The sequence below is a fragment of the Aulonocara stuartgranti genome (genome assembly GCF_965226115.1).
Source record: "Aulonocara stuartgranti genome assembly, chromosome: 8".
NCBI classification, from domain to species: Eukaryota; Metazoa; Chordata; class Actinopteri; order Cichliformes; family Cichlidae; genus Aulonocara; species Aulonocara stuartgranti.
This window is the reverse complement of record NC_138959.1, coordinates 21454971-21482412: the sequence shown is the minus strand read 5'-3', so window position 1 is coordinate 21482412 and position 27442 is coordinate 21454971. Positions and strand designations below refer to the sequence as shown.

Genomic DNA, 27442 nt, shown 5'->3' with positions numbered 1-27442 from the left:
ACATCCACAGAGCTGTGGATTGAAGGAGGTGAAGACAGCGAAGGGGCCGCTTTCAAAAGCTTTCCTTTCCCCTTCTCTCCGTTTTAGCTTTCATCTCCTGCCCGTTCATGTTTCGCTGCAGAGTGTCAGGTAGATTGTTTAGCTGTCACATAGAGAGAAAGACAGACAGAGGAGCAGAAAATGAGGTTTGTAGAACATGATTGTGTAGTCTGGCTGGGCGACTGTATTAAATCCAGCTGACTGAGAAGTAGCCAAGTGTGAGATTATGATGCATCCATCTTCTTACTGTCATTATTTAACACACAATCACACACACACAAACAGGGACTGACAAGTTATACAAGAGGCCTGTATTACAAAGATGGATTTCATCTTGTCCAAGTTTTCTGTACTACAACGATGGCTCACTTTTCCCCCACTGTATAGATCGCCATAGTAACAAGATTCCAGATTAGAGGTCAACAGATACAAATTAACTGCCTGCTGACCAATCAGTTCTTTAGAAAGTAACGTCAGTATTGCCGAGGGTTCCTCTGACCTATGTTTGAGAATAGCAGGAGGGTCTAAAGCAGGAGTGACAAACATGAAGCCTTGGGGTCCTGAATCGGCCCAGTGAAGACTGGACAGCTTTGAAAATGTTAAGGAGTGCAGTTTGTTAGTGTATTTTCCTAAATCTTTCCTAAACCCCCCCCCCCACAGCCATTCATACCACGTCATTACTAATTACTAAGTAATTAACTAACAGATTAACACTTAAATGAAAGAAAGTTTTCTGTTTATATTCTTCCTGGTTTCACTGGTCACTTAAGATATGCGGCCCATGATGTAAAATGACTCATCTCTGATCTAAAATGTTTAAGTAGCATTTATAATGTCAGCGATGGAGTCTTAGACAACTTGTTTTTCCCATGATGGGCTACAAATGGTCAGTGCTCTATAAACAAGGATAGAAAATCCAGAGTGCTTAAATTGCACACTTATAACACAGAGAGCTTTTCCTCTCTCACACACACTCCTGCTGCTGCTTTGTCTGTTACTACAAGTCTGTATTATGCACGTAACCCTTGTCATATTTTAAATGATTCTCATAGTTTTACCCCCTAATGGAAGACGAGCTGCTCTGCTGACAATTTTATTTGTATAGCACCAAATTACAATATCAGTAGCTTAAAGGCGCTTTGTATTTTAAGGTACAGACCCTACAATAATACAGAGAAAACACCAGCAATCAGAGGACCATCCCCCATGAGCAAGCACTAGGCGAGTGGGAAGGAAAAACTCCCTTTTAACAGGAAAGCACCAGCAGAAACAGGCCTGAGGAGGCGCGGCCATCTTTCATGACAGTAGATTTATCTGTGGTTGTGATTGGTCAAATGCTTCTAGTGCCTTCTAGTGCATAGCAACACACACTGGAAACCCTGGGTTAACTTACTGAGTTGACATCCAGCTTCCTCCGACCGCTTATCCTGATCACTGATGTTAGGCTAAGTAAATCCAGATATCCTGGTTATGCTGAATACTTAACAGGCCTCAGGTCCATTTCTCTCAGCTTTCATGCACACAAAAGTAAACCATCCCAAATAGGTTGACATACAATATTTATTTAGGTTCACAAAAATGATAAGTTAATTATCAGGTAGTCCACAAATATTGTGGGAATGGTCTCATACAGTCATACAAGGGGCAGGGGGGAACATACATGAGAAACCATTTAGGAACAGGCCCACCCAGAAACGCTCTGATATTACCAAATAAAGTATGAAGCATGGAGAAAGGATGAACTTAAAAATTGGTTTAGTCTACGAAAAAAAAATGGAAGTTGGTTACTTTTTTTCATTATTATAGCCATTATTTTCCAAATGAGTTTTTTTAAGCCTTTAAAAACACAAGTCCCTCAGCTATTCAAAATATTTCTTCTTACTTATCTTTAATGAATGTAAAAAATAATCCAAAAAAAAAAGAAAAAGGGGCAGACCCTGCATTTAAAATATTGCCGTATATCAGGGTCATCCCTGAAGTGTCCCCCTCAGCAGTATCAATGGACCGAAACTGGTCAAAACTAGAAACCTAAATATTGTAAAAACCCCTCCACAGTACAGTATCTGAGGGTATGTATATATATTTATATATACTGTATATCTCAAAGTAGTCTGTAGTGTCCCCATATTGCCCGTGGTGGGCTTCCTGACGCTGTCTCACACCCATTTCGTTTTCCTCCTCGCATCTAAGACCTTTGTCCAATTCTGCCTTTACAGCAAGACATCTATTGCATTTCAGTTACCTTTGGGAATCCCACCGTCACCTTTCCGTCCACCCCTCTCCCCGAAACATGTCTCGACCTCATGTATGTTTGCTACAAAAGATGTTACACATTATGAACACATCATGCAAAGTGGCAATTCGGTTTACAAAGATGGAGTAGTCATGTGTGTGTGTTTGTTTTAAATCTGTAGCCATTTTAGCTGCATTTGATTCAACCACCCTCCCCCAAAAAAGAAAAATCTACCTGAAATCCCACCCATTTCTGAAGCCACCTCTCCCTTTACCCATTAACAAAACATAACAATCAGCATTAGAAACGATATTAAACCATGATTTTTTTTTTCCTTTTGTACTAACCAGAATCTCCAGGAAAAAAAGGGAAAAACCCCAAAACAAAACAAATGTATACAGTGGACAGTTGGGCGTCTGAGTCCAGGTCTTAAATCTGTGTCTGGAAAAGCCATTGTAGCGAGGATCAGTGAGCATAAACCAGAGCGGCTGCTGCCTTTAAGAAGAAAACCTTTTAAAAACATGTCCTGCGGCAGCGGTGGCAACAGTTGGTTTAAGAAGAATCCCTGATTGGCTGAAAGAAGTCAGGTGACCACCAGGTGAGGTAAGAGAAGTCCCACCTTCACGATGGGGATGATAGTATGGAGGTGTTTCCTCTAAAAGCCTAAAGTGTGTGTGTGTGTACATTTCTGATTACAAACTGAACATCTGCTCACATGCGTCCACGCTCACACTCAAGTGCGTGATGGTTTCTGAGTCAATCTAAAAAAAACTAAAAAAAACAACTGCATCGCACGTCCCGTCTCCTCATGCAGCAAAGACTGTTGCGGAAACACAAACACCAGTGGCTGAAAAACACCGGCAGAAAAGATAAAAAAAAGAAGAAGAAACTAAATGAAAAACTGATGTTTGCTGCCTCGAATGTCCTTGAACTGCACATAGATTCCTTGGGCGTGACGATTTTTTTTTTTTTCCATTTCTCATTTTTTAGTTCAATAATATTTCTTTTATCTATGCATTTACTTAGGAAAAACTAACAAAGATCTCAGTTGCTCTCTTATTACTATGTGTGCGTATCTTTTTTTTATTCTTTTTTTTCTGTATTGACGTTTGCATTGGTTTTCTCCTCTTCAAATTGTCCACGTTGAGTTTTTCTTGGTTTGCGTAGAATCTGTCTCTTTCAATATCATCAGTTTTTTTTGTTTTGTTTTGTTTTTTGGGAGGTGGGGGGAAATCCCAAACCCACTTCTAGCCATTTACCCCCCTCCCCCCCTTCCCACATTCATTTCCCGTTTCCCTCCCCTCTCCAACATGGGAGTGTGGGGGGGGGCGGGCTCTTCAGTCCCATGCGGCCTTCATCTCTCTGCCTCCATTGCTACACTAGCCTTCTGCTCTGCGCCCGTATGCGGGTTCACTCCCGTCGGCCAGGCTGGGCAGGGCTGTGTGGGGGGCTGCCCCTGAGTCCAGAGTCCCTGTGGAGGCTGCGGCACATTAGGTACATTTGATGAGACCCCCCAGCCGCCAACCTGGTGGGGTGGAGGTGAGGTGGCCATGGCGGCGGCCATGGGGCTTCCGCCACTGCCGCTGTTGAAGCTCTCGGAGGCCTTCAGCCGGGAGAACATAGTCAACGCGTCAGGGAAGTTGGGGGGCGTCGCTGGTGTGTTGGCTGGGGTGCACATCTGAGGATGAAGAGGGAAAAAACACAACAACAATCAATGCAGGAGTCCAAAACAGGAGTACACACATCCTCACAGAGCTGTTGTGGTTTATTAATAAATGACATTTCAGGCAGAAACCAACTGGATGGGGGGTGGGGCAGCAAACGAATTTTATTTATAAGGGGTAACACGTCAGAAAAAAAAATAAAATAACAATCACACTGCACTGCAATACAATAACCTGTGAGACATCATGTTATTTGTGGAACTGACATTATCACTAAAAGGCTAAAGCAGGAATGATATATGTAGTCTCTGCACTGTGGTGTCAGTTTATATGTGAATTTTCACTGTTACTGAACTTTAATATCTCCATTTATTTCTTGTGCAGTCACTTATTTCCCAGCTCTCAGTTCCTCTGTATTTACTGCAAATCAGTAAACGTGGCATTCATTTGATAGGTGTCACACACACAAAAAAACAAAAAACAGAAGTCATCAGTAAAGTCACATTGTGCCTTCAGGTTTTATGATTTTTCAAATTGGGTTCCAGTGCATCAGTAACTGAATTGCAGGAGAATTTCAACATTGCTTTATCACCCTGTCACACTGCAAAACTGTATAATAACTGTATAACGTATAACCAACTGCAAGCAAGGACAAACTGTCCTGGCATTAGTAGCAGACCTCAAAAGTTAATAAATCATTCAGTTAAACAGCAGATAATATATTATTGTAATACTGTTAGTTAACAGTTTTGATTATTTCAAGGCAACAGCCAGAGAAAGCACCACTCCAACCTCTCACGTGTAAATCTGTGCTTCTCTTCTTTGAAACACAACATCACTACTTTCTAATGTTCTACACTTAATGACTGAATATAGTAAAGAACAAAAACAACAAACAAACTGCAGTTTAGTCTGCTGAGAGAGTGACACAATTTGAGTTGTGACACTATAACTTGTGCTTTAGTATTAACACTACTTCCAGTGTTTCCACAAGTGTCTAATGATTTCTTCTACAAAACTCTGCCAAAGGAGGACCAGAGAGAGGCTTTCCCTTTCATATTATAACTGAACTCGTGTACCCAGTTCGCTGTACACCAGTGCAGCTGTGGTGCAGAAAAATGTAGCTGCACATGCCAGTTATAGTTTAAAAAAATAATAAAAATAAGCCCTATTCCATAAATGTACATAAGAAGTGGCCTTTAACAGCACTTAAAGGCAGTTATTCCTCCAAGAGAGGCAGACTGTTTTACATAACTGAAAGGGAATTTAGGGGGAATCCCAGCCACTCGCTGCTTCCTGCCGAGGGTCCTAATGATAACATAACGGCCTGCTGTTTAGGTCCACTTCCTGTTTCATCTCTAGAAGGGCCTCCAATTTGATTTAGCAGACCAAATAAACTTGGTTAGGTTGCTGATCTTGCTTTGTGGACGCATACAAAAAAAGCATACAAGTGCACATGATGTTCTCATTTTGAACTCTGTGTGTTTATTACTTCATGATTCACAGTTCAAAATTATCGTTATTCATCTTATACCAGGCCCCAGTGCAGGCCTTTCAGTTCTTCCGCTGTCTGAAAAGAACAATCTCCATTTCCCTTTATGGCAACTTGCTTCTGATAGGTTGCCCCTCACAAACTACAGGTTTAAACCAGGGGTCCCCGATCCCAGTCCACGAGGGCCGGTGTCCCTGCAGGTTTTAGATGTGTCCTTGAATGGATAAATTACCTTCTCAACATGTCTTGAAGTTCTCCAGAGGCCTGGTAATGAACTACTCATATGATTCAGGTGTGTTGACCCAGGTGAGATCTAAAACCAGCAGGGACACCGGCCCTCGTGGACTGGGATTGGGGACCCCTGGTTTAAACAGTAGATTAGAGGGGTTACTGTGATCAGACTGTGTGCCTGAGAAGACCATTTTAAGAATATCTTCTCTATCTGATGTCACACAGACTCAACAGGTGGGAAAAAAGTCAGAGCTTAGAGCAGACCTGAGCTTTTGGCTCACAGTAATCAGCATGCATATAACTAGGAGATGGGGTCTTTTTTAGTTATTGTTAATGTCTTAAAAGCTTTACTTAAATACCCCACTTGAACCTGTAAAAGCATTTACAGGTGCTAATAAAAACTGTTTGCTACAATATACCTTTATATAAAAGACACACACAGTCTACCTGACTTTATTATACTCCTGAGCTCTGACCCTCCTCTGTGTCAGCACTGTTATTGTTTTAGTGACACAAGAGCTGTTTCAGTGGCCACCCAGAGTGTGCGCACACTCACACACACTACACCCATGTGCCAACCAGCTTGCAGTTACCAGGCCATGTAAACAACATGTTTGGCAGATCAAAAATAGAAAGCCTTTATCATCCTCGCTAACGCAGCTTCTCGCGTACTGCTTCATGACCTGCTTCCTACTCACTGTCCCAGCCTCAGTTTATGACCGGAAAAACAACAACCTACTGTTCCTCGGGAGAAGCAGAGGTGGAGCCCTGTTTAGGCAGGAGCGTCGCCACCTAAAAATAAGAGCCAGGGCTGGGAGGGCAGGGCAAGCATCTGCTTGACTAAATAACCCTAAATCATCGTGCCTGAACAATGGAAGAAAACAGCTTGGCAACACAGAGGAGCGGCGTTATATAACACCGGATTTATTTAAGTATGACTGAGCTGGGATGGGCATCTCGAGGAAAATTACTGTTTGATATATGCTAGGAACTGACCACTCTTCAAATTAACCAGCTTTATAAAAACATCTTTCGTTCCCTTTTTCATTCTTCATGGTGTTACTGGAACTTTGAATACAAACTTCCAGTTTTCCCATAATCATCCTCCAAGCCTTTTTCCCCCCTTAACACTTACAAACAAAATATCCAACATTTTTGGCTCTTTCATATTTAACTGGAAGTTGTTTTAGAAGTTTCCCAGAATGTAGAGTCACAGGCTCCATGAATCAGCTATGAGGAATAACAGCTGCAGTGACACATGGATATCAGACAAAACAAAAATGCTAACAAGACAAAGGTGGGAAAAAAATGTTTTCCTTGCTGATGACCAGAACTCAGGGCAGCTTGTGGTATCTAATCAGCCCTGAGCTCCACCACCCAGGATGTGCAGACTGTGACACATAGTCTTGGCACACAAACAGCCATCATAGGGAAAAGTAAAAGAAAACAGTGACAGGAACACCATTATTCCCCTTGGGACTGTAATCAAACCACCTTGCCCCCTAAAAGTGCTGTAGCTTGCAGGTTAGTCCTGTGAATGTGCAGGTTCCAGGCCGGGACGGGCCAACCTGAGCATGAGGTTCTCTGAGAGGCAAACCGCTATGAAAGGTGAGTGCATCCACTGTGCCGACAGGAAACGCTGGCTCATGTCTCCGAGGCCGCTTCCTGCAGTAAAAAGACACCCTGGAATGCTGAAGTGACCTCTGTGATCCTTCCTGTGCTACCGGGATTTCTTAAGCCTCACGGTGAGCGTGTGAACTCAGGTAAAAAACAATGCCTCCTTTTCCTTCTTCTCAGGAATGAAAAATGAGGATTAAAATGCTGACACGTGACCTTTGCGCTTGTCTGCTGAGACCATTGCAACTGACTCACTCATCCATAAACACACACATAAGCAGGTACAAATATACACCTGCAGTTAGCAATGCGACAATACATTTCACCAGCTATAAACAGAAAGCCTCAAACATCGCGCGTCGTCCTTGCAGGAGACCTTGGACATAGACGATATCGACCCACAGGCATGGGGATCTGCTTCAAAATCACAGCAGCTGTCTTCTCTGCCAGGATGTCTCAGTTTGGATCTGATGGATTATTAAACACCTTCACACTTACAAAAGCTTCAGCAGCGCCCAGACCTGTCAGTGTCACTACTGCTACAGTGGAACACACAATCACCCATCTATATACACACACAGAAGTCTTCCATACCAAATTTGGGATATACCATATGATATTAGCACAGCTAGGCTTTGTTTTGTCTCCAGACAACAAGTGGTATGCTTTATGTGTAGAGCATTAGAGTGGGGAGAAAAAAGAAAACATCAGACCTGCCACCTGCAGAGGTAAACTCTCACACATCCTACAGAGATTAAAGGCATGGCTCGGGTGAAGCGTACTGAGGCAACAGATTAATGTGTGTTTTCTCTTCATGTGTATTAAGTAGCAGATTAACTCAAGGACAGACTAACACTGCAAGACCTGCTGAGACCGGAGTCTTTAGGCCAGGGTTCAAATCCAGCTGGTCCTTGAACAAGCAACGGGCGCACACAGTAAGCATATGCTAAGTTAAAAATGCAACAAAAGGTGAATAAATGTAACTAAAAAAATCCATACACCTCTGATTTCCATAAATATGGTTATAAACTAATCTATACAACCTTTTAGGCCTTTTGACCTGTGGCTCATATGACATACATCTGCAGAGATCCCATTAAATGCAATTTTTTCCTTCTCACTGTTGCCAAATGCAATGGAGTCATCTGATTGTTGGATTTTCTCTGTGTTATTGTAGTGTCTTAACTTACAAACTTAAATACCTTGTGATAGGTGATTGTTGTTGCGGTTTGGCAGTATATAAACAAAACTAAACTGAATCAAATAACTGTTTTTCTCTTGTTAGAGAGACAAAAAAACTAAACTAAAAAACAACCCCTATCTATGGATGAATGAAATCTCTTGGTAAGTTCCACAACAGCAAAGGTGGCAGATAATAAGGTAATGGTAAATAAAATATTATAATTTTATAATTATAATTTTATGCATTTCTTTGCATTTCTTGGTGATTATTAAAATGAAAATTAATTAAGATGAGATGCAAGTATAACTGCACAGGTTAACACAGTCACCTGATATTAAAAAGGAAAAAAAAATCCCTGGTTTGAAACTGTGACGAAACACAACCCAGCGTAATCCCAATGCTGGTTCCAAGCCCGGATAAACAGGAGCGTTCCATCATAAAGGGCATCCAGTGCCAAATCAAATGTGTGGATCATTTCTTGCGCTAACCCCTTGGAAAATAAGGGAGTGGCCGAAAGTGTCTTTTCTTTGTGAAGGAGCTGCTTGCACATGTGCAAACAGCTTGCACAGTTGCTCTTGTGCTTTTCAGGCAACAGTCATTGTACAACAATTTAACATTTAAGTGAGACCGCACAGGGGGTGCGTGTTGTCACACACATGTTGACATAAAATGTGTCTGCATGGGAGGTTTGCAGTTGTGTCATGCGCATTTAAGTAAAGTAGGATGGGAATCATTCGAGTATTCGAATGGCTCAGTTAGGGATAGTAATACTTGTTAGATATCTAAGAATATGAGATACTTAACTTAGTTCTATGAGGTAAACTTGCTAAGATAAGTGAAACTACTTGAATGGGTTAAGAAGCTAGGGGGGAAAAAAAATCAGTAACCCAAAATAAAAAGAGTAAAATACTAGCTTATATTCCTGCAAGTCGAATCTGTTCAGACAGCCAATGTTTCGAAACAGAAGCACATGTTACTGCTGCATTAAAGCGACAACCTTCAAGACAGCAGACTGTGTGTTTAAGTGAAAGTAGCAGCATAAGAAGTGCTACAGCACAGAGGTCTGGCTATTGGTAGCAGATATACAGATGGAGAGACGGGGAGGAATAACAGACAGCGAGAAGCAGTTTGTGTTCAAAACAGAGCCAACAGAAAGAGGTTGCCATGGGGACGGTTGTTATGAGGAAGCAGTACAGATCTCCCGTTGATGGGACGGGACTGAGGCAGACTCTGTGGTCACAGCAGCCCGGCCTCGTCCACTCTCGCTCTCTTCAAGACCGTTTGAGGAGAAACGTATGGCTTACTGGCAGCGACCGCTCGAAAGACGCCTGGGCTGAGCCTGCGCTGGAGCTACGTAAACCTCCTCATTTTGTGCATGTGTGTGTCCACAAACACAGATGAGCTGAAGTTATTTCCAGTCTAACCAAAGACATTCCTCAGAAATATCAAGTGTGTGCGTGTGTCTGAGTGCCATGCAGGCAGGCTGAAAGCTAGGACATGCTTATCCTCTTTCAAAGCTGTGCTCAAGGTCTGGTTACATTTTGCAAGTGGCGACCCTAACCGACCACCTCCATGTAACATTAACCTTTTACACTTACACACATACACACACGCACAGCCCCTTTTCAGCCTCTCTGGATTTTTCCGCCCAGCCGACTGATTTTAAGCCAAATTCTGCAACGGATGAAACGTCATCCGTTTGTTTCCATTAATCTAACCGAGGCAAACAAACACTCCTTTGATGAGACAATGTCTCATATTCATGTACAGCAAATAATACTCGTCTATTTCCTTCAAACATGAACATACACGTACAGAGTAGAGCTGGGCGATATGAGATTTTTTTCATATCACGATATGTTTTTTTCATTTCAGGCGATAACGATATCTATCACGATATAAGCCAAATAACTATATTTGTAAGATTTAAATGTGCCGTTGCTCACAAGTAAAATGTGAAATAATCAGCAGCTTGTTTTTATTTAAATATTTATTTCCCATAATAAGTTCAACAGGGTAGATGTACTTAAGGAACATGAGACTTTTTCAGATAAATAAAGGCAAATATTGCAAACTACACAAAAGGCAGCCGCTAAAGCGTTTAAGTTTCAAAATAGAACAAACGAAACAGACTAAATTGTCAATTCCACTTAGAAACAAAATATTAATTCTAAAAATAAATCTTAGTTTGTTTTACAGAAGAACAGACAAAACTGACTAACTTTTGTCAATATCAAATAAACTGAGAACTAAAAGGAAATTCTCAATCTCTCCTTGTTGTATAGCTTAGCTTTTCAAACAGTTTTAACAGTTACTTTAGTCTGACAAAAGCCGAATGACGAATTAGCGCTTCCAGTCAGAGACTGAGGCTACGTCCACACGTACACGGGTATTTTTGAAAACTGAGATTTTCCGTTTTCGTTTTAAAAAATAATCCCGTCCACACATAAAGGCAGAAATGAAGGAAAACACTGCTATGAACATGCCAAAGCAGCAGGTGGCGCTAGATTCCTAACCGTGCAGAAATGTTGGCCAATCAGAAGTCTAGAAGCCTCGGTGGGAAAAAGTAAACAAAGCTGCGGCATAGAAGCAGAACCGAGTCGTATGTGTGGAGGGACAGTAACTGTGTGTATATGTAAGCATTTAAACACTGCAGAGAGTAGAATTAACAGTAACAGTATTGTAGAAATTCATTTCACCGAAACCATAACGTGGCGCACAGTGTGACGCATGCACCAGTTTATTGTATTTCCAGACTTGCTTTCGGCACAATTTACAGTGCACGCTACTCTGTTTTTTGTCAGACTTGAAATAGCCGAAATACCTTCAAACTACGGAACTTCTATGGCTCTTCCGTTCGACAATCTCTCCGGCGTTGGAACCGTCATCTGTTTTCTCTTCGGTCACGCTCGGTTGATTTTTCTAGTCGGCACACTCATTTCCTCCATTATGCGCTGGCTCCATTACCCGCTGGCTGCTTCCCAAACAAACACACGTGCGGCTTGGCACTTGTGCTGTATGTAACAAGTCACGCGACGTGACGCTGCGGCTGTGATTGGTTCGGCTCTGCGCTACTTAGTTTGGATTGGCTGACCTTTTTTTTAATTTTTATTTTTTTATTTTAAGAGGACAAGAGCGGCGAGGTCTATCGCGATAGCTTAATTTCTCTATCGAGTAAAAGTTATATCGCGATACATATCGTTATCGTTCTATCGCCCAGCTCTAGTACAGAGACATCTAAACATGGAAGAAACCAAATTAAAGCCTGCGCAAACACACCGCCCGACAGCAACACATGACATGTAATCCTAGTTTCTTTTTCTCCATGGTTTTCCACTGAAGTGAATATTAGTGCAAGTCTATGACATATCCGTTTTCTCTCACCTCTTTTTCTCTCACTTCCTTCTTCCCGTCTCCCTTCTGTCTACGACCTGTTGGATACACTTCACGCATTCTATGTCAGCCCTCGCAGCAAACTCAGCTGTGAGATCTGAGAGACACACGAATAGTGAGAGCTGACGTGCAAATCCTCTCTGCTCAAATCCTCTTTGCCATATATATGTGAACGCACAGTTCTAACCTAAAAACAAATTACTTCTGAGTGCATCACGTCCAAAAATGAATTTTTAAAATCAGCTTTTTGTTTCAGATAACTTCTTACATTTTTAGATAATTAGGATTTATGAATGTATCTGTTGCACATTAATATTTACAGCAAGTGTTCAGTTTCATAGTCAAAAAATGTTATATCACGTCAAGTCTGAGGGCTATTTTGAAAGCTGACAACAGTATCTTAATGAGGGCAGTGAAGTGGATTGATTCCTATGGCACAGCCTAAACTGTACCCTCTAAAAGGGTGAGAAGCTCAGACAGTTGGAGTTAGCTTGAAGTGGAGTCACTGCTCCTTTGTAGCATGAAAAGAAGTCAAATTAAGTGATTCAGACATCTACTTGTAATGGCTCCTGGGAGTGGGAGGGGGCACTAGGGTAGACTGGAGACTCGATCTCCAGCGAGTCTCTTTTTGCAAGCCACACTGAGCTGAAAGGCGGTGTAGCACTGGTTCACGTGTGGCTGCACCAAGGAAAACAGCACAAGGACTTCCATCTCCAGCTACAGTCTAAGATGGTGGAGTTCATCTGCATGCTGAGAAACTCAATGGAGAGACAGCTGACTCCACTAAAGTGTAATTTAGCTGTCACCAAGTTTTTTGGCTTAAACTTGCAGAGGAGCACCTTAAACTGTATTGCTTGTCAATTCATTTAATAATGCACACATGCATGTCTGCATACTGTACTGTAATAGCAGCTAATCCTTAGGAAACACCGAGTCAAAATATATCTACAAACATTGAGACAAAGGTACGCTAAATTTAACTTCCTTTACAAATGATCCCAAACACTTGTGTAGGATTCCTTGGATCATTTTGGCATTCCTTTCCTTACGACAGGCTATTCCTGCATGCTCCTATCAGACTCATGTTTAGGAGCATCTTATTCAGGGTCCATGGGTTTGGCTGTTTGTCTTCAAACAATGCCATTATAAAAAAGGTGCTTAGCCTTAATTCAACTGTTTCACAGCTTCCAGTTACAGATTGTGGCGAGAATAAGGCACGGCGGGACCACGGAGTATCATTCAAAGCCATCTTTATTCACATCTCACCACAACAATTTCCAAACCCCTGAGTCCCCGTGTTTTTAACTAGGCGGGCGTGATTAAGGATGCCGTGCAGGTGCATCCGCCCTCCCTGCACGGCACCGCAGACCACGCCCCACCACATACCCCCATCGCCCGATTGAGGCCGGGGAGCCATCCGGCCGAACCTACTCCCCCACCGCCAGTGGGAGAGAGAATCAGCCCGGACAGCTGGCACCCCCAGGCCCCGGCCAAGCGACGGGGAGGTGTGAGTTCAGGCGGCCGCCCGCGAATCCAGCGGCGCAGGCAAAGCTGGTTCGGAAGTCGGACACGTGACAGGTGCACCCGGCACGGCCGGCACAAGTGTGAGCCCCAGCTCACAGGTGGCTGGGCAGAGGTGTGGCGTGTACTGGCCTCTGGTGGTGGTGAGGCCGGTCTGGCGAGCACAGCGATCTCAAGCGTGGCGCACGCCTCGCTCGCCAGTTCCACTCGAGCAAGCTCCCCTGGCACTGGGACCTCCAGCTCCTTGCGCGGCCCCTCCGTCACCGCTGTCGCTCCCTGCTGGAGCAGCCCATAGCGCGACTCCTCCGTCACTACTGCTCCCTCCGCCGCCACTCCCGGCTCGAGCAGCCCCTCGTGCAGCTCCTCTTTCTCCAACCGGCGCAGACCCTCGCGCACCTCGTCTGCCGCCTCCGGTTGGAGCGGCTCATCCACCACTCCCGGCAGGAGCAGCCCTTCACCTGGCTGTTCCCCCTCCTCCGGCAGGCGCAGATCCCCGCGCGCCTCGTCTGCCACCTCCGGCTGCTGAGGTGCCTCACGCGGCTCCTCCACCGCTTCCCTGTCCTCGAGACACACCTGTGGGGGTGGCGCCCAGGCCCAGAGCAGCGCCGCCAGCTCCCCAATCCTTTCCAGGTGGCGCTCAGACTGGTCCTGCAGCTCTTCCTGCTGGCGTCGCACCTCCGCCGCCTGCTCCCGCTGGGCCAGCTCCTCCATTCCCTGGCTCCGATATGGACCCGCCGTGCTGCCTCCTGGGTTTCGGCACCAATGTGGCGAGAATAAGGCACGGCGGGACCACGGAGTATCATTCAAAGCCATCTTTATTCACATCTCACCACAACAATTTCCAAACCCCTGAGTCCCCGTGTTTTTAACTAGGCGGGCGTGATTAAGGATGCCGTGCAGGTGCGTCCGCCCTCCCTGCACGGCACCGCAGACCACGCCCCACCACACAGATCTTAAATGTGCTCTTCTGGATCTGCAGAAAAGAAAACAGCAGGATATGCATGAGTGCTCTAAGGCGCTGGATGTGTGGGAAGATGTGCGATTCCCAGCAACACCAGGTCAGGACTAGTCTTAGGTTTATTTACATTACACAAGTTTGGAGAAGTGTGTATGCTTTGTGAAACATTCGCTTTAATTGTATTGTGTTTGTTTGGACTTGTAAGGGAAAAAATGCCGCTTTAAACTACACAGATCTGTGTCCGTTCGTGAGGAACACTGCAGCACTGTGAGAGACCGCGCACACTACTGCAAAAGAGGATGGATATTAATCTCTGACATGAAGTATTTATAACTTGAAAGCCAAGAACAACAACATGACATGAAATGCCTCCTTAATTTATTAAACTGCTGGCAGAGTGTGGAGACTGGGAGCTGGAATTAGTGTTGACTATAGCATGCTTTTAAAACACGGGGTAACCTCAACATGACGACAGTTTAACAAAAGTATGCCCAATTTAAAACAAAAAACAACAACAGCAAAAATTTAAAAAAAAAATAAAATCACTGTTTTTAAGTTCATTTAATTACTGATGTTCGACACCAGATTTACTTGTAATTTGACATTGCAAACCATAAACACAAACAGATGGATCAACATAAATCTTGAAGAGAAATTATAGAGAGGAAGAAATGGCTAAAAGGCTAATGGCAGCAGGAGGAGCTCTGGCAAGACAAAGCTGAAACAAAATGGAAAGGAGGGCAGACAGAAAAAAGCAGAAAACGCTGAATAGCCCATTGCTGCATTAAGAGTACATGATTCTGCCTGCCTGCCTTTTAAATGTTTAAATAGGGAGTGTTCTTATGTGTGAGCCATTACTGTTTTTTGTTTTGAAGCTGCAGCTCAGTAGTTAGGTCCCAGTGCCGTTATTATGAAGAAGAAAAATGAATAAACGGGCATTTCATTTTAAAATCAGCTTCTTCTGGTTCTGATGCTAAATCAGTAAATATAAAATAGCTGCTTTGTTCATGTTTGTAGAAATGCTAATGAGGATTTTATGTTAATTGAAAAGCCGTGTGATTAAAACTGCTATTTAACAAACATGCAGGCTGCCTGTTTAAACAGAGGATGTGACCATTTAGACACAATAGTCTTTATGAAACCAAGGATAGCACAAAAACTGTTTGCTTGTCACACCTGACACATTTATAATACTCCTACAAATGCTTCTCAAAGTTCAGGTATCGCTTGCACCTAGTGGAGAAACTCCAAACAACTGGATTTCCATTCATCCATTTGCTAACTCAAAGAAACTGTAGATTCTTTTAGTATTCGAGGTCTGACATCCTATCGACACTATCGCAGTAAACTAAACCAGGCGAGGCAGCTTCTCTCTGTTTTTATCATCCCAGCGCACAGCTTACCAACAATGAGGTGACAGTTGGGGTTTCTGGGAGTGGCTGGACGTCAGATCTGGCCGTTTTTTTTGCTGAACTAAATAAAGGAAGCAAAACCGGTGCCGCTGAACGTTTCAAGTGACCATCGCCTCCCCTCAGTTTCTAGCAGCTGAGTCCCGCTGACTCTTTGAACATATGCATGTGAGCTAATACTGTACACACACTCGCACAGAGCTCTGTCTGGAATGTGCTCCAGAGAAATTCCGTTGATCATTAGCTCGGATGTTCTGTTTTGGTGTGCATGTGTTATGACGCTGTTAAATAAGGAAGGAGAATGAGAAAGAGAAACAAAGAAGTGAGAAGCAATGAAAGTCAGATAACAGCAACAGAAATACAAATACGGGAGAACTGGGAGTGTGACCAGCTGCACACACTGTGCCCCTTACAACAGGCTAACAATAGGTGTTCAGTGGAACTCATATCTAGAAAAAGGAGTTTGGCAAGGAAACAATTAGGCCAAAGGTCATCGTGACAGAGAACCAATCACAGGTGCACTCGGATTCAGCCTGCCTAAAAGACACCCTTCTTAAAGCTGTGCATACTCAGATACATCACAATTAGCTTTTGTTTTACCTCAAAAACACACATGTCAGATCTTTGTTATCAGTATTGATGCAAACCAATAACGCCAACTACAAGTGTAAAAAAGACATTATCAGTATGCTGAAGTTAAAAGCCTTTGTACATATTAAGACACAAAAAAAATGCTCAATGTTCAAATGTTCAAAGTGTTGGCTCCATACAAAACACAAAGTGTATCTTCCATCCAAAATTCCTGTTCACAATACTACCAAAAAAAATAATGCATTAAATTATTGCAAATCAAGTATCATCAAAATTTGTTAACTTTTCAATTAAATCCAAGACTGCTAGCTAGCAAAAGAGATCAGAGACTGGTGATGAGTTCAAGGTCAGGAATGCGAGTCGGGAAAGCAGGAAAGGGATGGATATGGCCCGGAAAGAACCCCGCTGGAATAGCAGGACTAAGTACCAGCGATACATGGCTGAGAATCAGCTGACCGCAGCCTGATTGCAGTGCTGCAGCCACCTGAGCAAAACAGGGCAGACACAATGTGGCAACACTGCCTTCATTCAACACACAAGGGTGCTATGTGCTGCTTGTGTTTTCTGAGCCATATGCCTAACTTGTGTGTGTGTGTGTGTGTGTACCCTGTGACTCTTAGAAACAGTGAAACCCAATCTAACTCGACCGCTCATAAACACATCTGGTCCTCACAACCATCCCACATGGATTCCCATTCCCTGAGTCCCTTGAGCCAAAGTTCCTGTGTCTTTGGGTGTGTGTAGCTGCATGCATGTCTTTCTGTGTGTGTTTGTGGGTCTGTGTGTGTGGTAAGGGTTCTGGGAAGTTGTTCTCCTGGAAACATGCAGGGCAACATGCTGGAGCATGCAGAGCACAGGCCAAGCCTCTTCTGATGTGGTTAGGTGCTTGGCATGGCTATGTGAGACACACACACACACACACACACACACACGTTAACAACATTAGCAGATCTAGACACGATTAACTCTGCAATCTGAGACACTGATGCATGCACACCCATGGGATTACATAGCATGAACACATGACATCACAAAACGCTGTGAGAAAACAAACTGGATTTAAAATTAATGCACTTCTGTAAGTAATGTCTGTAACAGGACAGAGGACACTCTGTTTTGATTGTGACGGAGACACAAAGCAGCTTTGTGTTAACTCTGTTATTGTATCTTCCACCCAAATACCTGGCATTGCCATGCCATTTCCTCATTTCAGCCCAAAGCTAAACACCCAGCGTTGCTTGTTTTCATTCATTCCTCACTGGCATTAAAGAGACAGTCCAAGCATCCTTGATTAACTTTGGTTAGCCTTTCCTGATGAGCGGATACAGGTTGAGATACTGAGAGGTAGGGCTGAACGATTATGGAAAATAATCTAATTGCGATTTTTTGCCCCAATATTGCGATTGCGATGCGATTATTTTTTAAGGTATTTGTCTTCTGTATTATTAAACAAAGACAAGCAATACATCATATAGTATGGCCAATACTATATTACATTAATTTTAAACTGTTCTTTCCTGGAAGACAGACCTCTGTTATGATGACATGAGGTGATGCATGAATTGATGACTGACATTTTTATTTAACTTCTTCAATCACAACAGTATATTTGAACATACACAATAGTTTATTTTTAGCTTACAAACATCTGAGCATAAAGTGCTGACGAGGAACCCTGGTGTAAACATTAAAATGAAAGTCAGTACAATGTGCAGATTGCAGAAATATACATAAAAAAAATCAGTGGCTTTACCACACTCAGTTTTTCGACATCTGTGAACTACTAGACAGTCATTCAATTAAAAAATAATATTAAATAAATAAAACTAATAAATAAAAAATACACACATCTTACTGATCTCTGCAGTCAGTAACATTACACATAAAGTGCAAACATAATAGCAATTGTATAAACACACACACAAACACGCCTTTAAAGTTTAAAGGCGTGAAATTGGACGGTCTAGCCTTCTGATTAGCTAATCAGAAGGCTAGTTCTGATTAGCGTCACCGCTGTCTCGGTGGAGTTTAATAAACTCGGCCGTCTGCTTCTTGCTATCTAAAATATAACCAGACACTGGTGTAAATTCTCGACTGTCTCATACTTCTGTTTAATAAGTTTTCTGTTTGACGTTTAGTCAGCTGTGTGAAAACCAAGGAGGAACCCACCCGGGGGATTAATAAAGTTTCATTTTATCTAATCTAATAACTTTAATCTCAGCCAAACCGATTTACTCACGAACAAACAAAACACTGAAAAAAGCCCAACAATAACATTTTTAGGTTGTCTAAGTGACTTATATATTACGTTTAACCCGAGCAGCGAAACTCCGCGGTGATCTGAAAATGATGTGCCGGGAGTTGTGCCGTTCTCGGCCGCATCAGTAACCCTCGAGCTCCCGGCTAGCTGTCGAGCTGGTGGGTAGCAGACGCCTCTGAAAACGTCGAAGCACTTTTGCAAATATGGGATATCTTGATAAACCGAGCAGATATTTGATGTTTACACAACTACTTTCTCGCCTGAAAATATGTTAAAAGTTTATTTTGTGACCCAGAAAGATTAGTATGAGTAATTTTAAAACTTAGTAGCGGCCGCCATTGCTGGAAACTGGAGTTTGGCTGGGCCGCGCTATGAATTCTGGGATATGGTAGTAATTTGGACAGCCTTCGGCGCGTCGCTGTGACGTAATCGGTCTACAAATGCGGCCTCAGGAGGATGCAGCCCATGAATTGTATAATATAATCGCAGTATAATCGCAGCCTTTGCGGTTAGAAAATTGCACTTGATCATGTCGCGATATTATCGCAAATGCGATATATCGTTCAGCCCTACTGAGAGGGAGAGAAATGGGAGCAGACAGTCGTCCATGTTGTCACACAGTGATTTATGGAGGTAATTATACCTCTGCTCTTCTGCATGAGCACACCGCACACTTCTCAGGAATTAGCTCTTACATGGATGAGGAAAAGTTGGGATTTCGAAAAAAATCTTGTTTTTAAAGCCACACCCAGACACCGAAAACCCACTGTTTGTAGTTACAAAAAAAAAAAAAAACCCACCTCAAACACACAATCACACACAGAACCTTCCTCTTTTCTCCTGCTGAGTGTTCATATTGCTGGGAAACAGCCTTTAAACAACCTCACACCTACTTTTATCACTGCCCAGCAGTGCTCTAGACTGTTTTTCTACATCACTGCACGCAGCCAGTCTGCGCTGAACGTTGCCCTTCATAAAATCGGTTCCATCCACCTCACGCGTGATGCTTGCAACAAAAGGCAACAATAAAAATGTGATCATTCAAACTATATAGCACATTGTTTTGGACTGCATCGTGTTGCCAGTATGTAAGCCAGGATGAGTTGGTCTTAGGAGCAGAATTATTCAAAGGCCTTTAAAATCATGTTTTGAAGGTTACTTTGTTTGTATTTAACCATTACACTCAGAAACAATCGGAAAGAGACAAGGCCCGATCCACAGGACATGAACAGGGGACAGTCACAAAGGACGTGACTTTAGATGTGTTCAAAGGGGAAAAGGGAGGGTGAAATATTTCCTGAGGACCTTTTTTTTTTTTTTTAATCCTGACCTACTAAGCCAACATGGTTTTTAACACCACAGCCCTGACTTCATTCAATAGGACCTCAGTAGACTTCCTTTAACAGCAGTGAGTGACAAAAAAACATACTCATATAAACCAGGCTCTGTGGCTTAGTTAGTTTGCGCTGGGCTTAGTCACATGATGGGGGTCACATGTGGAAGTCATCCTGTTGGGCTACTTCCTCATCTGTGGTCACATGAGTATTCATTCACTTTATTGTGGCTGTATGTGTGTTTGTGCATGCCCTACATTGAGAAATATTAATCATGGAAAACAGTGATACTAGTGTGAACACACAGCATCAGTGTTTGCCCTACAAAGACACACAAAGAACCACATGGAGACGGGGAGTTACACCGTCTAGACAACATTAATCAGAAAACATGATGACTGAATTGATGATGAGGTTTTCGCAGACTTGCTCGTGTACATTTTTCCCATGAAATCATTTGTTTTGTTTTTTTCAAACAAATGACTAATCATTTTCTGTTAATTACAGTCATGAGACAAGACAATGAAAAGGGTGAGGATTTACTGACCGCTGATGTGGCAGATTTTTAACAGGACAAACGATACAGTAAATGAGAAATAGCTCAAAATTTTAAACCTTCAATTAATTTTTATAAAATCCCTGGAAAAATAAGCTCAGAACGGCTCTTAAATACATATAAAACGGGCAGAGGTGCTACAGAATTTGCATAATATTTGATATGAGGAATTAGCATCAAAACAGCCCGCAGCAACAGACGTACAACCCAGAAAACACACGTTCCAAGTGTGAATGAAACGAAACGATATGTTGTTGTAGGGCTGCTGAAAAGAGGATGGTTATAAAACAGGAAATACAGAATCATTTCTAGAACTGTTGTGTGTTGGATCTGTAAAAAAGCCAACATAGTGAGCCGTGCACACTGAGCACCAGGAGCAGTTGCTACGGTCAATGTGAAAGGGTCCATTTTGGGTTAGTGCAAGCATTGCATCCTGCAGGAATGTAATGTGGTTGCAGTGTTTGTATGTACAGTGTGTGTGCGCTTGGAGGAGAAATCTGGGAGTAGACTGGGAGGAGGTTACACAAAACAGAGCAGATTAGGCTGTGATTAGGCCATGTGAAGTAGGTGCAAGCTTTGATGACTTCATTCAAAAACACAAAAATGAATGGACAATCTGGTGCAGATAGCATCCACATGTGGTTGTGTACTCTGTGAGTCATGCAGCAACGTATGTAGAAACAAACAGGAGGTAAATGCATGTCTGTGCAGAAATTGCAGCTCTTTAACATGATACACCAACACCCAGGCCCTCCTGTGAGTCAGTAAAAGAAAATTATAATGACAAGAGCTTTAGCCAACTCCTCCAGCATTCACAGCATTACATAAGATTGTACTGGTGAGTGGACCCAGTAACCCCACTATTTGATATGGGCTATAACCCTCTGACAGAAGGCACAAATGATTCATTACCAAAGCGCAGATAAACAAAAATCAGGCTCAAGCTAGCTTATAAATCCTTATCGGCCAGCACTTTGTTTAGAGATAATACACATGTTCTTAAACAACAGCACTTTTGAACTTGAGGTGATTTCAATTTCAGGACGCCAAATTTAGATAGGAACATGATTCGCCAAACCTTACTCTGGCTCACACATTGTCTTTGGGACTTTAACCCCCCTCAAAAAACAAACAAACAACCCCCAAACAAAAACCCACAAAGGCACAAATCAGTTCACCGAATGGCATCTGTAAACCAACTGATCTATGTAGCGTCCTAGTGTTGCTCCGCTGCCAACAAACCCATGCCTGTGCGTGGGTTAAAGGCTTCAGTTTGTATTGCGACACAAAAAAAACGACCGTATTTAAAACACAAATCTGGCTGAAGAGAGACAGCATGGCAGAGAGAGTGTGTGCTGGAGTTAGGAGTGAGAGCAAAGTGGATTAGGTGTGTATACCAACGAACGCTGTGGCACGATAAGCTGCAGCAAGGTTGGACACGCTGCCCTGCTGTAGTACTGTTGTGACTCACACAAAAACACCCACACTTGTGCATGCACAAAATACAAATCTGTGTATGAAAAAAGTGTGCGAGCGCAAATAGATATGCAAAAGGAAAAAAGAGGAACGTGAACCTGTGATTATGCAAGATCACATCCATAACAACAACACAATAGACACACAGGTGAGCCGCATTCTGACTTTCCTCATCCGGTCTCTGCAGCATGCTCAGCTCCCGTTTGGCACACAGCACAGGGCAGCTCTTGGCAAAGTGCTTACTCGCAAATTAAAGTGAGACATTTCATGAGCTAAATGGAAGCCTGAGATGCTCTTATTGAGTGATCAGATGATAAAGGAGGCCTGTCGTGCTCTCTTACGAAAATGCTGATTTACTTAAAAACAAAAAGAAGAAAAAAGACTGCGATCAATGTGAACACGTACCACCCAAAAGCACAGAAATGCACACGAGCGCACACTAAAACACAATGCAATAAAAAAAATATCAAATCCTCTTTTTTTCTTTTATCCCTCCTCCATATACTTGAGGCTAAAACGATCAGCAGTTTAATGACTTTGAGAGAATGCGAAAACATAATGGCGGACAATTTTGTCCAAAATAAATAACATAAAAACAATACTCTCACGTTTACGTCAGGCTCTTCCAGCTGCCATGCACTGCAGCTGAAAACAAAGGCATGTGTGCTGCCAAAGTGCACTGCTGCAAAGAGCCCAAATACTGCTCATGTTTCATAATATTCAACCCCTGTGTGTGTGTGTGTGTGTGTGTGTGTGTGTCTGTGTATACAGAGTCTCCTACAGCACAAACGCCTTCCTGTTAACTGTGCTCTGATTCGTCTCCCCCGTAACGTGCACTGTGTTGGAGGGGGGAGCAGCTACAACGCAATGAGACAAAAACGGGTGAATTACTGACGGCAAATGCAGCAGCAGCACGAGGGTCTATTTGAGAGAGGCAGCTGTCTTCCTGGAAAGAGGTTTTTTTTTTTCCTCTTCTCGCTTACTCAGAAACAGAGGCCCTTCCTTCCGTTATGCAGTCCAGCTAATACAATGAAAAATGAGGTGTTTTTTTAATCCAACATTCAACATTCTTCCTCCTTTGTGTACACACACAATCTCTCTTCCTCTCTCTCTTCTGCTTTGTGTGTGTAGCTGCTGCATGCCTGCTAGTGTGTTTATTTCTGGAAGCTCACAACATGGCCGACATGTGCTTTGTTATTGTTAGTACAACATCATATCTCTAGGCCTATAAGGGCTGTTCCCCTGCCCCCATCCCACCCAAAACAAGCAGAGCAGGTAGCCTTAAAGAGACACCAGCCTAAACAACATTCTGTGTCTAAAGAGAAGAAGGAAGGGTATGTATTTAGAAGAACTAGATTGTCATCAACCCCCTCCTCCTCTTCATCCTCCTCACACTCACCATTTGATGATGATGGCCATATGGAATATTTGTTTCTTGAAAAAAGGCACTGAGGGCAGTCTAAAACGAAACACAGAAAACAAATGACATTTTTTAACCAGCAGCCAGAAGCAAGAAACACAGCTACCGGGCAATTTCTGCTGTAATGCGCGTTTTTATGACACAATACAACGAGCGTGTTGTGAAGAGAAAAAAGAAAAGTACAGCTTGATCTATGGCCGACTGAGCGCAGATTATAATGTACCAAAGTAGTCCTTTGTAGGCTAGTCGATACAACACGGCGGTCATCTTTATTGCGTAATAGTACTCTAGCCTCGCCTGTTCACTGCTGTCATGTATCGGATTATAGTATTTAATCTAGAGTGAGGTCTAATTGGATAGCTGTACTGCGTTACTGTGTACTCTCAACGGATTTACTTCAGCTAAAGCACAGATAGCTCTACTTTAAATACAGCCAAAGTTATAGCATGAAAGTAGCCACATTAAAAAAGAGGGAGGGGGTAACACTAGCGCTTTGTTTAGTTTTAAAAAGCTTAAAAGACATAAAAAATTAAAAAATAAATATGGGTAAGGGTATGCAGACACGCTTAAATGAAAGCTAGCAGTGGGTGAGACGTAAACATTAGCCGTGTGGCTGCTAACGTTAAGCCGCTCGAGCTTTATTTTCTTTTCTGGCTCCCCCCCACACTCCTTTACCTCGAACTGCCAATGTGCCGCTTGCAAAAGCTGCTTCGCTTGGTCTGCCGCACAACCCGCCGTCAGGACGAACTGGTTAATCATGACTTGATGTTTGAGTTCATCCATTTTCGACGAAGCCCGTGTCCTACTCGCGGCGGCTGGCTCTGAAGCAGACTTTCGACCGTTTTTTCCTCTTTCTTCACTCGAGTTGTATTCCGTTCCCTCTGCCTCAGTCGTCCACCATTACAGCCGGTTGAGCAAACACAAATATTTACTGTAGGAGCGGTAGTGGAAGGAACCAGACTTGATTGACAAAAGCACGCAGCCAATCACGTGAGAGCACCGCCGGTGGGACTTGTATGCCGCAAGGGAAGGGTCTCGTTTCGGCGTGTGTTTATCCGGCTGCTTCCGGTTAATTTTGACACCTACGCGCACATTAAACGAAAACAGTTCACATTTGTAAAAAGGTTTGAAAACACGGCACACCCACAGTGCGAAATTCGTCGCGAACGGGGGTTAACCTCACACCGCAGGAATCTCAGAAAGGGTTTGTTTTGGACTACAAATCCCGTGAGCACGCGCTTTGTTTGTAAAGTTCCAGAAGGCGAGGCTTTTTGTGAATGACGGCCGCTCTCGTCCAATTCCCAGGCTCGCTGTGTCGCTACCTCGCCAAATATGGTAAACAAATCCACCATCGCCAATTACATCGCTCCGAGTTAAATTCGGGACAGTCGACAGCCGTGGGTGAATAGCGTCGTGTCTGCTCTGGGCAGTTTCTCACAAAACTACCTCTCACTTTTGTGTGTTTGTGTGTGTGTGTCATATCAGTGCCGCAGCGTATCAGTGCGGACTGCGGCGGTACTACAGCCTTTCGCATCCTCATTTCTCCTTTGTTGAAATAACAGTCTCTGTTTACATTGATGGGTTGCAGGGCAAATTCCCCTTTTTTCCCTTTCACTTGCCCAAGGACTTGCCAACAGGTTAGTTAATCGGTAGCATTTCATTATTTTTAGTAAACAGGACACTGTGTTTTGTTTTGTTTTGTTTTTTAAATCCACATGTAGTTATTCAGTAGATATCCGTTACCACAATAATGAGGGTATAATTTCAAATCTCTAAACAAATGAAATTAATATGAAATAATGTGAGAACGCAGTCGAGTCCTGGTTTCTGTGACAATGAATAAACAATAGATTATTAGGGTAGTTACACTGGGCCGATTAAATGACTGGAAACACTCCCGTCTGGTTTGCGCTCAGCATTTAAGTCAAAGGCAATAAATGAGCAACTACGTGGGCGGATTAGAGTGTGCAAAGGCAGCATACTTCTAAAACATCAGATTTAGTGCAGACTGTGTGTAAAACAAGCTTTCGGATATCACACACGGCGCTTGGAATTGTGGGTAAGTGTAAACTGTAAGGGCAGCACGGTGCCTCACAGTAAGAAGGTCCTGAGCTCAATTCCACCATCAAGCGGGGTCTTTCTGTGTGGAGTTTGCATGTTCTCTCCCCAGCTTCCTCTCACAGTCCAAAGAATTGGAAACTCTAAATTGCCCAAAGAGAGTGAATGTGAGTACATATGGTTGTCTGTGTATATGTGTTAGTCCTGCTGCGACAGACTGGCGACCTGTCCACGGTGTACCCTGCCTCTCGCACTAAGACAGCTGGCATAGGCTCCAGCGCCCCCCACGGACCTGAAAAACGATAAGCGGAAGCGAATGGATGGATGTAAACTGTAAACATTTGTTTGTAGCAGCTGTGGCTGTTTGATGGAGCAAAGAGTGGAAACAGAGACACCTTCTGGTCAAAGGAAGTTTTAAAAAAAGAAACTGAAGTTAAAGTACAGCTACACTGTAAACCCGAATAAGTTACCAGAACTCAAAAAAATTGAGGCAATCGATTGCCTCAATTTTTTTGAGTTGATCAACTCAAAAGTCAAATTTTTCCAGAACATAAAAGTTTGGATTACATGGTACTTGTATCTTTTGAGAACGGTCAACTCAAATATTTGCAGTTAATATGACTTAAAGTTTCAAGTTTACAAATTCAAAGGAATAAGTTCACAGAACTTATAAAAAATAAGTACACAACCACAACATTTTTATGTTAACAAAACTCAAATGTTTATTAGTTTGTGTTGTCATTATTTTAAGTACACGTTAGTCAAATATGTTGACTACTTGATACTTAAAAACATGTGACCCAAAACTTAAAATTTTTGAGGCAATTGATTGCCTCAATTACACTGAGTATCGGTAACTTAATATGCAAAAGTCATAAACATCTGCCATTGAACAGTATCTTGCCTGCTCCCTTTTAGCACTATGTTGAAATTAAATACATTCAAAAAAAAAATTAAATAAATTAAAAATAATTAACAAAAACATTTATAAATTAAAATAAGTAGACCAAAAATTGTTTAGTCAGGAAAACTGTCAGAGTACGGTAATGAAAAATAATGCCAAATAATAATAAATAATATCAAAATGTGCTTTTGGCTCTCTGGCTAATATCTGAATAAGGCAACAGGGCAGCAACTTGAGTGAATTACAATGCTATTTGTTTTACATTAACCAGTATCAAACAGTGAAATTTAGGTCATCTTGCGCAGCCCACAATGTTTTAGAAATAGTATTACGAAAAACATTAAAACATACAAAACATTAGTGTTGTTTGCATTATGTTAATGAGAACAAAGGCACGTTGTATAGTTTGGACCTATTGGCTGAACACCTGTAGAGTAATGCAATAACGTTTTGAGGCATTATTTAGATAAAAGGAGAGAACTTTGAACTAGCCTTTTATAATGCTTCACCCTGCATCCTTCTTTCAGATGAGTTCCTACATAACCAAGTCATTCTTGAGGGTCTGTAACCTGGGTGACAGTTTACCACTTTCTAGACCAAGTAAAATCTTTTGAGTAAATTCTAAAGTGTTGGTCAGGGCTTTGGGGTAGCTGAGGTGAAGTGAATAGATCAGTCCAAACATTACCAGGAAGGCTTCACCAAATCTGGGGAGACTGAACACGGCATCACTTTCAATGACGACAGAGATTTTCACAGGTTGGTAGTGAACTGGACTTGTCGTGTCATGGTCACTGATGACAGTGAAGAGGGCCACTTCAACACCATCAAGCTCCAACTCATCAGATTCGTCCTGAATTAATGAAAAAGAGATACTAATCACAATCTAACCCAAGAAATACAACAGACGACATATAATTTCTCATTTTACCAACTCCCATTGAGATTCAATACCTCTTTCACAAGGGAGACCTGAGTCTCGCTGTAAGAGGTGAAAAACAGAAGATCCATGTTCTGCACACATAAATCAGCTAATTCACCAGAGAATCAAGTGGTGTGAGATAGACTGAAACTAAGCTAAAGGAAATACAAAGGAAAATGTTTTA

The 27442-nt window shown here is 42.6% G+C and overlaps 2 protein-coding genes across 3 annotated transcripts in view; both read right to left on the bottom strand.

The window, feature by feature from the left end:
* Positions 1-27442, bottom strand: part of LOC309712451 (uncharacterized protein) — a 79791-nt gene that overhangs the window by 50602 nt on the left and 1747 nt on the right. Inside the window, exon 5 of one of the 2 annotated variants that reach the window (XM_082543256.1) lies at positions 27025-27189. In XM_082543256.1, coding sequence (XP_082399382.1) covers positions 27025-27189 — 165 coding nt within the window. Of the gene's footprint in view, positions 1-25885; positions 27190-27442 lie in introns of those variants that run through there. The other variant, XM_082543255.1, reaches the window with a different exon arrangement.
* ubald1a (UBA-like domain containing 1a) lies at positions 1582-24310 on the bottom strand. The gene is made up of 3 exons (XM_082543257.1): positions 24053-24310; positions 23357-23416; positions 1582-3950 (listed from the first exon to the last, which is right to left on the bottom strand). Exons 1-3 carry the CDS (start codon positions 24158-24160, stop codon positions 3627-3629), a joined length of 492 nt encoding a protein of 163 aa, XP_082399383.1. The 5' UTR covers positions 24161-24310; the 3' UTR covers positions 1582-3626.

Bases quoted from the DNA above. Each gene is read 5' to 3' on its own strand.
- ubald1a (XM_082543257.1), bottom strand. From the start codon at position 24,160: ATGGATGAACTCAAACATCAAGTCATGATTAACCAGTTCGTCCTGACG. The intron at 23,417-24,052 runs GTAAAGGAGTGT...GTTTCGTTTTAG, and splicing joins CGGCACATTGGCAGTTCGAG to ACTGCCCTCAGTGCCTTTTT. The intron at 3,951-23,356 runs GTGAGTGTGAGG...CTTCATCCTCAG, and splicing joins ATGGCCATCATCATCAAATG to ATGTGCACCCCAGCCAACAC.